This window comes from Caretta caretta, chromosome 5, assembly GCF_965140235.1.
Source record: "Caretta caretta isolate rCarCar2 chromosome 5, rCarCar1.hap1, whole genome shotgun sequence".
Classification (NCBI taxonomy): domain Eukaryota; kingdom Metazoa; phylum Chordata; order Testudines; family Cheloniidae; genus Caretta; species Caretta caretta.
The window spans coordinates 49733073-49748432 of NC_134210.1; the positions used below are offsets into that span (position 1 = coordinate 49733073).

The window sequence follows — 15360 nt, forward strand, 5'->3', positions numbered from 1 at the left end:
TGCGTCATCAGTGCTACGCTACGCAGCGCGTCGCCTCTCACCCCCACGTCTCTGACCCGCATGACCTCTTGAGGGGCCCAATGAGAAAAGGGCACCATCCGTGTCCAATCGCACCGAGCGTTATTGGTAACGTGACTGGGAACGGCCTTCCGGGACCCGCGCGCTCCGCGTGGTTGGGAGGAACTTCATTGTTCCGGAGCCTGTAAACAGAGAGGAAGTGACGTTACTGAGAACAACAACAACAACGTCGGTAATAATACCTAGGAGCCGCAGGTGAGAAAGGCCGACGCCAGAGACCTGCCGCGGCTCGCGCCTAGAGCTCCCTCCCCGCCCCCTGCTTCGCCGTGCGAATAACGGGGACACCAGGCTCGCGGCCGAGTATTAAAGTGGCTGCGAGCGGGCGGTAGCGGGCCTAGGGTTCGCCCCAGGCAGCGTTGGGTGAGTCTCTGCCAGCGGCGCTGCCGTAATAAGGTAACAATCGCTGTATCCAGAAACTACCTGCAGTGCAACCAGCATTTGTAACGTGGGGCTCTTGCTAGATTAACAGCTGCTTTAGAAGCTGTGGCCCAACGGGTAGAACTTGTGTTCCGGATACTGATCACGCTGCCGTTAGCTAGTGTCTTTGTCACTTCACGCCTAAGGAGTCTTGCAGTGTGGTTTGCAGGAGGTCACCGCTTACCCTGAGTGGGAAGCTGGAACTGGGGTAGAAAGTGGTTGCTTGCTTAGGACGCAGGACACGTTATAGAGATCAGTTGACTCCTGTACTCAGGATCTGTGAACTTCCAGGTAAATTTTAAGGTGTTGGTTTATATATATATATATATAGAGAGAGAGAGAGAGAGAGTCATAAATAACTTAAATCTAGCCTGCCTCCATAATACACTGCTGCAGATGTAATCATTGGAGGCACTGATGGCAACTCCACCTTTAGAATAATAACAAGGATCCCAGGACTCTGGAGTGCCTTTCTGCCCTCATCTGAAATAGCTTGGATTTACCATCTTTCAGGGCTTGTTTCACTTGACCTTTGAAGAGAGTTAGTAACTAAAGTTCTGTCCAGTGGGGGTATTAGTATTTAATTGCCTAGTACAAAGGATGAGCTAAGATAATTGAGTTTTGTTTTTATAATTGTAGATAATTGTAGGGAGTTCAATGTGGGGAGGGGTGCTTTTATTTATTCTAAATACAATAAAAATAAAACATATGATTATTAAAAATTCTTGCCATTTTAGGCTCTCTGTGCTTATGTTTACAATCTTTTTCCACCTTGTTGTCTTCCTTTTCCTTCCTACCTCATCTTTGTTCTCTCTGAAAGACTGAATTACAGAAGACTCTGAATTTGGAGGAACTAAACATGTAATTCTACACAGTCTAATTTACATATAGGCATTTTTAGTGCTGATTGTGAAAGTTTTTTAGTAGCTCATAAACATTAACAAATTAGGTCTTGTATTATGTCTGCAAGTTAGGGAAACATCCTTATTTTACACGGGCCCAGGAAGACTTACATTAGTGACTTCCCGAAGATAACACAGAACTGGGAATAGAATTTAGCTCTCCTAACTGCAAGTCCTATGCCCTAACCCATAAATTATTTTTCCTCCTTATAGGATCCAGCACTTGGAGTTTATTTTTACTTATTTATTTATTTAGAAAAAAAGATGACAACATCTGGAATCCTGAACTCTGTTCTGGTTTAATAATAGTCTGGATTTTGTCTACACAAGTTAGAGATTTGAATTAGTTCTGAATGTATTGCAATTCTCACACACACTTCTTTTAGAGCAAAATTAGCTGGAAAAGGTTTTCCTAGGTACAGTGAAATGGATGGCCGCTTGTTTCACCTAAGCCATATTAATTCTGTTAAGTTCTTGATTCTGTAAGGTGACATATAGTACGATAAAGGACAATCTAACTGTTTCTTGCTAACTTACAAACTGGATCCTGTCTATGGCAATTTAGGCTTTGATTTAGGATACAGTCCTGTGAGATGTAAAGTCACTTAACTCACATGGTTCAATGAATTATTATGCTTATTGAAATCTAGAAGCTTTGTTTAACAGCATTGTGTCTGGTCCTGAGATCAGAAAAAAATAATTTTTGATTTACATTTTTGTAAGTCAGTTGAGTTATAATGGTGTAAAACAACCATGAGTGGATCAGAATCAGGCCCAATAATTGTGTTGCAGTTTCACTATAAACCAGCAGGTTACACTCAGGATTCGTTTTCTACCCAAGACACACAGTCATGCTATGGGAGAAAAAAACAACCACTACCAAACACTGAAACGGTACATTTTTCCTGAGCAATTTTCTTTTCTGATCAAAGAAAAAATGTTTCCTTCTGTATGTAGCCTTAGGCCCAAATCCTACAGTTCTTACTGAGGCAAAGCTCTAAATGAAGCCTACAAGATATGGCCCTAGGAGGAGATGCTTTTCTCAAGCTGCTTTAGAGCAAAGTTTATGCACTGTATAGAATCAGAAAGACCAAGCTCTTCCACCCCCTACCCCGGATATCTTTAATACAGAAATTAACAACAGAGTTCAGGTTAAGACTTCTCCTGAGATGTTGCTGATTCTAGGATTCCTACTTCATTAGTGCTCAGTCTTGATTCTCTTTCTCTAGTGAGTCACTTATGTCCATGTGGGAAAAAGTGAACCACCTCCCTCAGTGAGTCATAAAATGCACCTAATCCTTTCTTCACAAGATGAGTATCCACTAAAAGGGTGAGTGTTTCAGGCAGGTGCATAGTAATAAATCAGAGTTTCAGACTACACATTTTCAGTGCTTCCTCAAACCACATTTTCCATGCGATAGCTGGGGACAGCTTAATGATAGTCAGAGTAGCAAAATCCTTTGTTATCAACAATGTTATGTCTTATTTCTTTGCACTGAGCAGACTGTAATCTTAGTAATTAAAAGGTCCAATCCTGAAATCCTTATTTAGGTACAATTATTGTTTGCTTCAATATGAATTTTGTTTGAATAAAAACTAAATAAAATCTAATACAGATTTTGTGATTTGGTCTGAAGTTTGTATCCATATTAACATAATTGCAGCAACTTTAAAAGTAGTCGTAATAAAGTATTTTTATTTCATTATGAAGTTGTGATGTATTCAAACTTGAAGAATATTTGTGTTCAATTGTAGGTTATTCTGAAGTCCAGATCTCTTCAAAGACTGCTTGACTGGTTGGAAATTATGCTAGTAAACCACTACCAACTGGAAACCATGAATCAACATTTTACATAGTTGAGATTGAAATCATGGCATCTTCAACAAATCTAGACGTTGGGGCACAGATAATTGTGGAAGAGTGCACCAGCAGCTATAGTCTGTCTCACATGACAGACATTAAAGTAGAGCATCAGCTTGACTCTACCACAGAAGAAGGCCCAGCTCAGAGTGTCGCCATGGGAATGAAATTCATTTTGCCTAATAGATTTGATATGAATGTCTGTTCTCGGTTTGTGAAGTCATTGAATGAAGAAGATAGTAAAAATATTCAAGACCAGGTCAACTCTGACCTTGAAGTGGCGTCTGTCTTATTTAAAGGTTGAACTTTATGGTACAAGTTGTGTGTGGAGTATCTTCCCCTTTCCCCCTTCACTTTTCAGTATTTTCTTTGCTTCTTGTCCTCAAGATTATAGATCAATTCATATAGTTTCCTAACATTCTAGAGTGGTTTTAAAACTAAAAAACAAAGTTCAGGATGATTATGCTACTGTCTTCTATTTGCAAAAGATTCCATAGGGAAATATAAGTAGTGCCCATTCCTGTATTCCTTATGCACCCAAAACTCCCATTAAAGTCTTTGAAAATTTTGGGTGCAGGAGGCAAGTTCCATTGCAAAGCATGCAAGCTGACTTGTAAAACTATCTTGCCTAACCTCTTGATGTTTTAATCATTAGCAATTTCCTATAATTTATTCCCTAACATTTCTATTATACATCCAGTTCAAAAATGGCTTAATTCAAAACTCATTTCCTGCCTGAGAGTACATAAATATACATGTCTTTCAGGCTTTTTTTTAAAAAAAGCAACAGGACTGAAGAAAAGTCATAAATGAATGTACTTAGACCGTGAGTCTATATTGAGGCAGATGTCTGTATTTTTGGAAAAATTAAATACTGCCATATTGAGAATATAATTGTCTTTTGCTGGCTTAGTCCCCAACCCTGCAATGTGTTGCACACAGGTAGACTCTTTTATCCACACAGTGCCCCACTGAAAGAATTGCAGGATCAGTTGTTAGCTTTAATACACTTCTGGGGGAAGTTCAGAGAGTTTTATCTTTTCGCTAATATTGATAAAATAAGTTTGTTGCTGACAGTGGCCTCTTTTGATCTTGTTTTGTCAGTATAATGCTGCTAGACGTGCAGTCATTGCAATAATTGCCTTGTTGAGTCATTTTCACCTATTTCTGAAAGTGGTTCGTGATTCTGGGTCCAATTCTGTGAGCGGTTCCATGTGGGCAGACCCTAACACCTGTGTGTGCAGTCCCATTGAGGTTGAGGGGAGCTCTGTGCAGGCATTGGGCTGCTTACACAACAGCTTGCAGAACTGAGGTTTATGTCTTACTTTTTAAATATCTGTGATTTTAAACTTAATTTTCACATTTCTGTACTATATCAAACCATCAGTGATCAGTCTTGTCATGGTGTTGAATCTAATCAATTTGCCATAATGAATACAAGCTTTGACTCATTATGGGTTTCCATTTTTCCCCCTCTTGTACTTGGCTGCAGTTTGGCCACCAGGTGAGGGCATTTAACTTTGTAACCACAGCTGCAGCTGTTTGACCTACAAGTAAAATGTAATTTTGTTTGAACTACATTTGCCCCAGAGTCACACGCTTTTTTTTTAAATCAGTTTTCTTCTTGAATTTGCGCTCAGATTTGTAACCATGAAGTTCTTTACCATATGACTACAGAGTTACTGGACATGTTAATTAACCTCAAATAATTTAATTACTATTGCTCACTAATGCCAAATCACTTCAGCCAGTAATGAAACTTAATCCTAGTTATGACTTCTGACATTTAAAGTGGATGGGTTTGTTTTGTTTTTCTAATTCTGTGGCTTCTAATCTAAGTTCTCAGAAGTAATATAGCCTCTTCTAAGAATTGGAATCCAAAGTAGAATGTATATAAAATAACATTTTAAACTACTGTTCCTATGCTCATCTAATGGAAAGTTAGGAAAATAAGCCTGTGCAAAGTGCAGATAAAACATGGCATAGAGTGACCTTTAGGACTCTAGCTTCCTCACACTATAACAGCTAGACATCAATTAATTTGGGAGGTCTCCATTTTCTTAGATCAGTAGTCATAAGACATTGTTCACAATGCAGTTGTAGTTTTGCTAAAGCAATTGTGAAACTGTACCAACAAGGAAACCATTCATGTAGACAGGTGGCTGAAAATTTGCATTATGGCCATTTGATGATTGTAGGCCATATTCATCCCTAGAGCATCATTGATTTAGGGATGAATTTGGCCCTTTCACTTTATTATTCTGTACATGTCATTAATAGTGGAAAGAAATACATTCCATCACTCTTATTTAATTCAGGTTTTAAATATTCTATAACATCAGCATATCCTACTTTGATTTAGAATCTGTAGCTTTCCTTTTAGCATTCTTACAGTCACTAAAACCATTTATCTTTTTTCCCTGTTGAATTTAGCTGAATGCAACATCCATACTTCCCCTTCTCCTGGAATTCAAGTAAGACATGTCTACACTCCATCAACAACTAAGCATTTTTCGCCCATAAAACAGTCAACTACTTTAACTAACAAACATAGGGGAAATGAGGTCTCTACAACACCTCTCCTTGTAAATTGTAAGTATTCTGTGGTATAGTAAGTGTTGTGAATCGTAAGTTAATTACTGCTTGTCAGATGTTTTGGCTTTTTCATTGGGACCTTTCATAGAATAAGGCCAGAATAGACCATCTAGCCTGACCTGCATAGCACAGGTCATAGAATTTCATCCATTCACTCAGTATTGAAGCCAATGAGTTACGCTTTAGCTAAGCACATCTTCCAGAAAAGTATCCAAATCTTGAGCTGAAGACCTTACAGATGACCTTTCTAATTCTTTGTAGTCTTTAAATGAAAGTATTGATTTTTTTTAAATCCCTGTTAATCTGTTATCAGTGTAGGTACAGCAAGTAGAACTTAATTAATCGGTAAGTGCCAACAATGTCCTGGATGTTATATAATAAATATTCAGCCAGTCTCTGCTCTGTAGCCATTATAATTAAGGAGACAGAAGATGGACTGACAGAGGAAGTTGTAAAATTAATTAATTTTTTTAAATTCTTAAACTGATAATGTGGTAGAGTTTTCACCCTACAACTGGCCACAGTTTGAAATCTGAAACATACATCCCTCTTAAACTCAGCAAGTTCAATGACAAAATTTCCCCTTTCTTATTGGGCAAGTGAATATAGAGGTATACCATAGAATGCCCTGTTCTGAATAAAAGGTGTATCCTTTCTGAGAAATCAAACTAACAGTGAAATGGACATTTATTTAATGGATAACCACTGGCTAACATCACAAAGTGTTATCAGTTAGTATGTATAACTATGGCCTTTCCCCAAGACAGAATGGTTGTACCCTCAGTCTCCACACCCACAGTGAGCTTGACATAGGCAGACCCCTCTGCCTGTACAAAGCATGTTGCAGGATCAAGGCCTTAAATGTTTGCTCTTAGATTATTAAAGCACTCTGCTGTAATTGATTCCATCCACAAGTTTTTTGTGGGAGGGGATTGTGGGGGGAGGGAAATTAATGGAAATATTTTCCTCTCCAGTAGAAAAGTAGGTCATGTTGAGTATGCTTACAAAAGACTTGATCCAGTGCTTATTCTATTCAATGAGAGTCATGCTATTGACTTCAACAGGCAGTCAACTAGGTTCATACTGAACACTAGGTGATCCATCACAGCGTGTTTTGGATATTCTAATGAACAAAGAGTTTGATAAGTGCTTGCAGCTTTCTTAAGACAAGTGAGAGTATTCCCTTTGTCTAACCATTATCAGCAGGTCTCTATAAAAATTCAGCGCTGATGAACAAACCTGAGATAAGTTTAAGAATTAAACAGAAAGGAAGGAACATTGGAGGAAACATTGGTTAATAGTTTCAAAACTGAAAAGAACATGTCCTCAGTGTATCAGTGATTTTGGTATTTTTAATCTTTTTTTCCTTTAAATGTTCTTGAAGACAATATAATCTTGATGGCAAAGTGACATTAAATTACAAGCTGGGTGGCAAAAAGCCATCTCATGAAGATATTGATAACAGAGTTTGTAATTCAACATCAATGGAAAATATTTTGCCTTCTAATAGGATAGGTGGAAAAATATTAAGCCATATGGAACCACTTTTAAGAAGACTGCAAACCTGATTCAGCAGTTAAGCTGAAATCAATATGAGCACTTCCTTTTGTCATTGGCTTCAGCTGGAGCAGGACCATGCCTTATGTGCACATAATACATATTTGTGCTCTTTTTGCAGCTCTGTCAGTTCACCAGCTGGCTGCTCAAGGGGAAATGCTTTATTTGGCCACACGTATTGAACAAGGTGAGAGTCTGAGGGGCTTTAAATCTCCTCTTTTCTTAGGAGGATTTTTAACCTTGTTACACTGGATTATATCCCCCCGACATGCATGAACTGCATAGAATATCCCCCACAGATCTATCACAAACCCCATAAACTCATGATATCCATTCTTTATTAACATGGATTTTTTTTATACCTGTCTGTACATTTAAAGCTGTCTATTCTCCCATATCTGCAGTTTGGGTGTGCAAAGTAACATTAGTGTTAATGGGAATTACATGTAATTCCCATTTTCTGTTCTGAAGCAGGGGGAAAAACCCTTTAGACTGCATATAGAGAAAATGTGAAAGTGAGATATGCAAAAATCCGCAAATGAGTTCTGGGGTGATTTAACCGTAGTGTTCTTTACTGTATTTATAGTTTGAAACAAATTCCTACTAGAGTGAGTATATTTATACTCAATTTTATCAATTAACCTATACAGCATTATATTGTAGTTTCAGTCAGCTCTTCACTGCTTATCAGTCCAAATCTGAGTTATGCAGTATCCTGCAGTTAAACTATTGTAATTTTATAATGGATATTTTCTGTAAAATAAACTGTGAAATAGCATCCACTGCACTGTAAATCAGTCATTTTAAGTAATTATATTAGTGTGAAGATGGAAGACTCACTGGCTGGCTCAACAGACTATACAAGCATTTACATTAAACTTCTCTGGTACGAATCTGGCCGTTGTAGGCAGTCACTGAAACTCATTACCATCTGAAATCTGTTTGTTGGCCTAAGGTGGTGGTATGCTTGAATATTCAAATTTGCTTTCTCTGGGCATTCATGCAAGTAAAACTGCCTCGCCTTTGTAGGAAGCAAAGGATTGGGAATCCAGAGAAAGCAAATTCATTTTTAAAAATTTGAGCATATATTTATTTAGATTTGACTAATGGTAAAAAAAAGTTACCTGTATAAGAGCTTTGGGCACCCTGACACCTAATTTATCTTACAGCAATGTAAATATACTCTGCAGTATTAGAAAAAACCAAACTTCCATCAGGAACAAATTAACTCAACTCATCCAGCCAATGAATCAGCTACAAAAAACACGCTTGCCACCCTCCTTCATTTCTGGGAACACACTTAACCCTCTGCACAAAACCTCAATCAAATACATTAATTTGCCAATTCTTTATTCTAGTCCCTTAGATTTACATGTTATTTATTTGAGAGACTAGAATGGCTCACTACCTTGGAAAAGCACATTTTAGATTGCCTAAAAACTATTAATATGGAACATTTGTTTGTTTTGGGGGCATCTGCTGTGCTATCTCCAAGAATATACATAGCCAACATTATGGACAAATGACCTTTATTTTTATACTAAAATATTGCAGCTTTATTTGTAAAAATGTGAGAGTTCTCAGAAGCTAGGTTTTCTTTCCCCCTCCCCCCACTCCACATTCAGCATAGATAAGTGTATTTCTGTCACTGTCAGGGGTAGATTTTGTATGTAAAATGTCAGGCCAGAGTGGACTTTATGGGAGAATTATAAACGTAGCTGTTCATAACAGAAATGTTGACACAAACTTTACTCTAACAGCACTTGCAGTACAGCAGCAAAAATGATCATTGAACTGTATTTTTCTTTTAAACAGAAAATGTAATCAACCATAAAGATGAAGAAGGTTTTACCCCTCTGATGTGGGCCGCAGCACATGGGCAGATAGCAGTGGTAGAGTTTCTGCTTCAGAATGTAAGGAGAAAATACAGTTTTTCTCAAAATCCTTAGTTCATTTTATATTGATAAGTTTGCAGATGCTACTACATCTCTAAAAGTAGTAGCATTAATTGCCCCACAAAGGGGAAATAAAAGGCAAGTGTGGTGGGGGCATATTCACCTTTGGAGCTTTGACTTATATCAGTGCATAATGTCACTGGTATCGTGAGCTGCAGCACTTCCTGCAAGTATCTTTCTCTCACCAGCTCTTCTGTGGCTCAGCTCTCCAGCCAAGTCATATACAGCTTAAATCCCCTTTTTGGTAACTGAAAGGTCCAAATGAAAATCCAAACAAATCTGAATAAAGCTCTTGCTCCATTCAGCTACTGAAGGATTTGTAAGTAAAAGACTATCTCAGGGCCACCCCCACAAGAGCCGTCTTTACTCACTATGGGTCTCTTTAGGACTACCCCCCCACTCCGTCCCTTTGGGTTTCTGTTTGCAGTAGAGTTCTGCTTCCTCTGTAGTCTCTAGAGCTGCAGCTGGGGTCTGTCACTCTAACTCTAGTGCACCCAGCTGGGATCACTGATTGCCCTTTTGTGGCTAGATCAGGGGCAAGGCTGATCTCAGCTTGTCTTAAAGGGCCCTCCAGACTGTGACAGTAAGGTTTTTAAATAGGACTGTTAACACCTTTTTTTTTTTTCTTCAGGGTGCAGATGCTCAGATTTTGGGGAAAGGGCGAGAAAGTGCACTGTCATTGGCCTGTAGTAAGGGATACACGGATATTGTCAAAATGCTGCTTGATTGTGGAGTAGATGTAAATGAATATGACTGGGTAAGTCTGTCACTGGAGTGTGACATTGAGTGTGACTTGTGACTTAGTGTGCATTGATCAGAAATTTGCTCAAAACTCTAGAACTGACATGGATTTGAAAACCATGTTAAGTCTTCAGAAATGTAAGCTTGGAAAACCTAGGACATGGTGTACTAATGTACTGTGCCGAAATAGGAGGGCTAGATGAGATTGTTCCTGGGCTCACTTGTTGGCTGTGAATTGGGGACCTTGAGTGTTGTCCTCACACCCCAGAACAGCCTATGGACCTTCTGGGGAGGTGAAATGTTTGTTTTTCCCCAAACTATGGGATGTTCCCTACCCAGGTCTTCTTGCCACAGAAGAACTTTGCTATAGTAGTACTTACTGTAGAAGAGTTCCTTATGCAGAAAACTACAGAGAATTACCTATGATATTATCAGCACGGGGGAGGGCTACTCCTTGAAGCCAGGAAAAAAATATCTCTGGGACAAGAGCAAAAGCTGAGGTAACATTTAAACTGTAATTGCTTTTAGAAGACAGAAACTGGCCTTTGACTCTTGTGATTTTTTCATTTCAAAGGAGATGTCATTCATTGATTAAACTGCACTGCCAGAAACATCAGGGCAAAAAAGCCTGCATCATAACATGCCAGAGAAAAGGTCTACGTTAAAAAAATATTCACTTATTCAATTTTCCCTTTTTTAACGTAAACGTCAAGTTAATCAATTTTTATGGTTTGATGAATATTACTGTTGAATTATTTCACCATAAGGATTCCTTTAGAACAGTGTCAGCAGTAAAAAATATAAATAAGAGATGAGAATGTATTTCAGGTTAATGTCACATTTGAAAAGGTTTCAGTTTTCAGATTTTGAATTTACAGACAGTTTTCTAAAGTGGCTGGAATTTTTGTACTTGATGAGCACTTCAGAAGATTTTGTACAAGTTAAATATTTTCCATATTAATGCAATAAAAGTCTGCCAATTTATTATTTATATCACATCAACAGTTTGCTCAGTATTAAGCAATAGCAGTAAAAACAGTGACCCAGAACTGAGATGTAGTTTGGTTAATTTGTGCCATGCTAGAGTCTGGGCATAGAACTGGCATAACCAGCCCTGGAATGATCACCCCTTGTGTAGGAGTTGATCTGCTAATTCCTGCCCTTTGGGCTGTTGGAAGCTGCTATAATTTAGAACAGCCTTCATGGAAACCCAAACAATTTGGGTCAGTTTCTGTCTTGAAGAGTCTACAAACCAGGTTTTGCAGTCTGACCCACAGGGACAGATTTGCCCATGCAAAACTCCTTTTACTTCACTAGGACTCCTCACAGGGACAGGGGTCTGCAGACACAACCCACTTCCAGGATTGTGGCCTAAAAATAGACCCATAAAAGATGGGGGACACAGAAAACCACAGTTGGAGAAGAGCTGGTGACCTTTTCATTGCACATTATGACCACTGTTATCTGAAGGACTCACATATGTGTACTTCTTATTATCAGGAGGGAATTAAAAATACAGTCTGTTTAGTTTTTGAACTAGATACATGAACTCCAGCTATCAAAGACTGTAAGTCTTTTCTCTTCTTTTGCAGAATGGAGGGACACCTCTTCTATATGCAGTACATGGAAACCATGTGAAATGTGTGAAAATTCTCTTAGGTGAGCACATTAAGGATAACATTAAGAAATCAAACCTAAAATAATTATATTACTGATAATGATCAACTAATTAATTAACTGCATAATTTAGGGGTTTTTTCCTTCTATTTTACATAGAAAATGGTGCTGATCCAACTATTGAGACAGATTCTGGTTATAATTCCATGGATTTGGCTGTGGCTTTAGGCCATCGGAGCGGTGAGTATTTAGAGCCCTTTAGGTTTGGCTATTTTTATTGCAGTTTGTTTATGTAGTTACAGTAACAGTGCTTTACGGATGTAAGAAGACAAAAGTCCCTGCCACAAAATGGGTTAGATTGCTGTTAGGCTGTTATTTCCAGTTGATTATGGGCTAGTTAAACATCTTAATTATGTAAATGTTAATTGACTAAACTCACATTGTTTTATTTGCTTGACTTGTGCTTTCAAAGTCCATTAAAATGTTAGCTCTAGCAGCAAGCGCTGTATACATCTTGCAATATGTAATTTAGAGGACAGACCTGGATTGTTCAAGGAACTAGTAACAGGTAAGGAGTCTTTCACCTCTAGTTCATGAGCTCAGGTCAATAGTGAGAGAAAGACACTCCCAACTGTGCCTAAAGACATGGCTCAAGAACAGTGAATCTAATTTATAAACTCCTCTGTCAATGTGGAGACAACCGTACCAGAGGGGGGATTTATTCTAGGAGAGCACACTGATTCTACCATCCCCAAGGGTTTGGTCATAGGAAGACAGCGTTAAACTGTGTGTTGGGATACACAGGAGCCCTGTCTGCTGAGGCTGCCCTCTCACTCCAGACAGACTTTCAGCCTGGGTCCAGCTTTCTCTGAGAGGGGGACATGGCTGTTTGGTTTTTTGGACACTTTGGCCAGGCCTCTGCTGTCATGTACATTAAATAGCCACAGTATTCTTGGACTTACCTCTGTGAACTATTTTGAAATTGTTTATTTTTTTTCATCTAAAACCACAAACATTCCCTGGGAGAGGGGGCATTTCTTCCAGGGTCCTGCACGGTAGGCTGGAAAGTTTGGCTATCCACTTTCACTCCTTGGGTTGTATGGAGTCAAAAAGGGGCCTCTTCAGTGGTCACCCTGGCTTTTGAACCATGTGAAATCTTTGTTTTTTAACCCCTGAACTGAATAAAAAATAAGCCCACCCATGCATGTAACTGCTGAAAGCCCCTGGGCTTATGTTGGAATTGATAACTTCATGGATCACTCAGATGTGGAACCCATAGGGGTTCAGTATGTAAATTCTGAACACTGAGGAAAATCACTACAAAGTTTCCAACTGTGACTATGATTTTACCCCCTAATACTCCCCCACTCTCCACTTATAGGTTAGAATCCCCCCATGCCCTACCTTAACCTATCCCATCTGCATTTCCAAACCAGGCCACAGACCATGGCTTCCCCCATTCTCACTCAACATACTGGTCCTCTGTTAGTGTATTCGTTGTTTTGCATTATATAATGCTTTAAATTTTCATAGGTGATGCAAACCTGTAATGCATTAGTTCATGTCCTGTACAATCATCTAGTCAAAATAAACAAGTCAGCATCTGGCAGTAAAATACAACCACAGAGTGATTTGGAAATCATTGAACAGTAATTAACTAGGTTGTTTCTCCACTTTAGTTCAACAGGTTATTGAGGCTCATTTATTGCAGCTCCTTCAAAATATCAAAGAGTAATGGCCTGCTGTTAATAGAAAATTGTTCCATGCCTGAAGATTTGGATTGTATTTTAGCCCCACAATCAGTGATAAAGGCTTATTAACTTATTTAACTTTACCTCAGTGGAAATATTTTCTGGTTTTAGTACACTTTCTTTATGTATTTCACTGATGTTCATAGAAATCTGTGATGATTGATCCTTTTGTAAATGTATTATGTAAATTTTAAAAAATTTAATCAGTGTGCTGCATGAAAACCTTCAATAAAATATAATTATAGCTGTGTAAATGTTCACATTATGTACAGTAATTGACTTTCTACAGAGTATTCCACTAGGTTGTGTCAATGATATGGTATCTACATAGACTTTGTTTTAGATTTTTAGGTGTGTACCACAGAAGACAAGTTTCTTTATTATTTATAGGACAAAAAAAGTGCACAGTGTGTGATTGTTTACAAAATCTTATGCAGTTGAATTAAAATACTTTGTCAGTATCTGTATTTGTCTGATTAAACTGTGGGGGTTTTTTTGGGGTGGGGAAGCAATTAGGCATTATGGGCTCAATTCTGCTCAGTAGTTTTTCTGATTTAGGTCCTTAAAACCTTTGGGGCAGATTCTCTGCTCTGCTTCTTTTCTGCCAATCAAGTGGCTCAGAGACAGCATCCCCTTAGCTGGGATTCCCCTGGCATGAGGGAGTCCCCAGCAGTCTTAGACCAGCACACCTGGCTCATAAACCACCCTCTTCACAGTGCCTGGCATAGTGGATGTCAGCCATCAGGGTGGGGGGAAGAGTGCCTAGAGTGCACTGTAACCCATCTATTTTCAGCTGAGATGGTCCCTTGAGGATCTCTTTGCCAGCTGGTGAAGAGTTAGAGCAGTTGTTAAGCCGATTTAACCTGCACTGGGGAAAGGCAGAGAATTGGGAAGCTGTAACTGACTCCCTAGTAGGCAAAGAATGTGATGCATTATCTTTGCACAAACAACAAATCAACTTCTGAAACAGAATGTTAGAAAGCTTCCGATTCTTAGCACTGTTTTTCCACTACATGTACCTTACACTGCGCTGTTTGAAAATTATCCTCAAAAAAGTAACAGGACACCATGAAAACAGGAAATTAACACCATGTAAAATGTACAATACACTTAGCCTCAGAACAAAGAGTTTGGGAAGGCTCATGGACCTCCCCAGACCAGTCCTTGGGTCAGAACCAGAGATATAATAAAATACAAATACTGTTTTCATTGTTTCAAAGTGAATGAACCACAAGAAGGCAAATTTAAATCAAGCTAAATGAATTTAGCTTGAATTCCAGGCCAAATTCTCCCTTAATTTACACTGTACCTTCACTGAAGTGGTATCAAGCCTAAATCAGGGCAGAATTTAGACTCTGGTGGGTCTTGCGCTTATTGGCGGATTTGCTCGCCTTGGAGCTTCATGACAGTCCTCAGCTTGGCCGTTTTTCTGAATTCACAATCCAGGTCGAGTCCTCCTGTGTCTGACCAGGAGTTGGGAGGATTGGGGGGAACCTGGGCCTGCCCTCTACTCCGATTTCCAGCTCAGGGCCCTGTGGAATGCAGCTGTCTAGAGTGCCTCCTGGAACAGCTGTGTGATAGCTACAACTCCCTGGGCTGCTTCCCCCATGGCCTCCTCCCAAACCCTTCTTTATCCTCACCATAGGACCTTCCTCCTGGTGTCTGATAATGCTTGTACACCTCAGTCCTCCACCAGTCCATGTTCTCACTCTCGGCTGCTAGCGCCTCTTGCTCCCAGCTCCTCACATGCACACCACAAACTGAAGTGAGTTCCTTTTTAAAACCCAGGTGACCTGATTCGCCTGCCTTAATTGATTCTAGCAACTTCTTGATTGGCTGCAGGTGTTCTAATCAGCCTGTCTTAATTGTCTCCAGAAGGTTCCTGA

The 15360-nt window shown here is 39.2% G+C and overlaps 1 protein-coding gene across 6 annotated transcripts; it reads left to right on the forward strand.

Annotated features, from left to right (window-relative positions):
• Window positions 1-21: 21 nt before the first annotated feature.
• ANKRA2 (ankyrin repeat family A member 2) lies at window positions 22-13935 on the forward strand. Of its 6 annotated transcripts, none has more exons than XM_048849343.2 (10): window positions 22-471; window positions 2627-2727; window positions 3153-3557; window positions 5692-5850; window positions 7532-7597; window positions 9226-9323; window positions 9997-10122; window positions 11699-11765; window positions 11883-11963; window positions 13403-13935. In XM_048849343.2, exons 3-10 carry the CDS (start codon window positions 3269-3271, stop codon window positions 13456-13458), a joined length of 942 nt encoding a protein of 313 aa, XP_048705300.1. In that variant the 5' UTR covers window positions 22-471; window positions 2627-2727; window positions 3153-3268; the 3' UTR covers window positions 13459-13935. The 6 variants fall into 6 exon arrangements, with proteins under 6 accessions (XP_048705300.1, XP_048705302.1, XP_048705303.1 ...); XM_048849345.2 differs by having other exon boundaries at window positions 22-438; XM_048849346.2 differs by having other exon boundaries at window positions 22-273.
• The last annotated feature ends 1425 nt before the right edge of the window (window positions 13936-15360 follow it).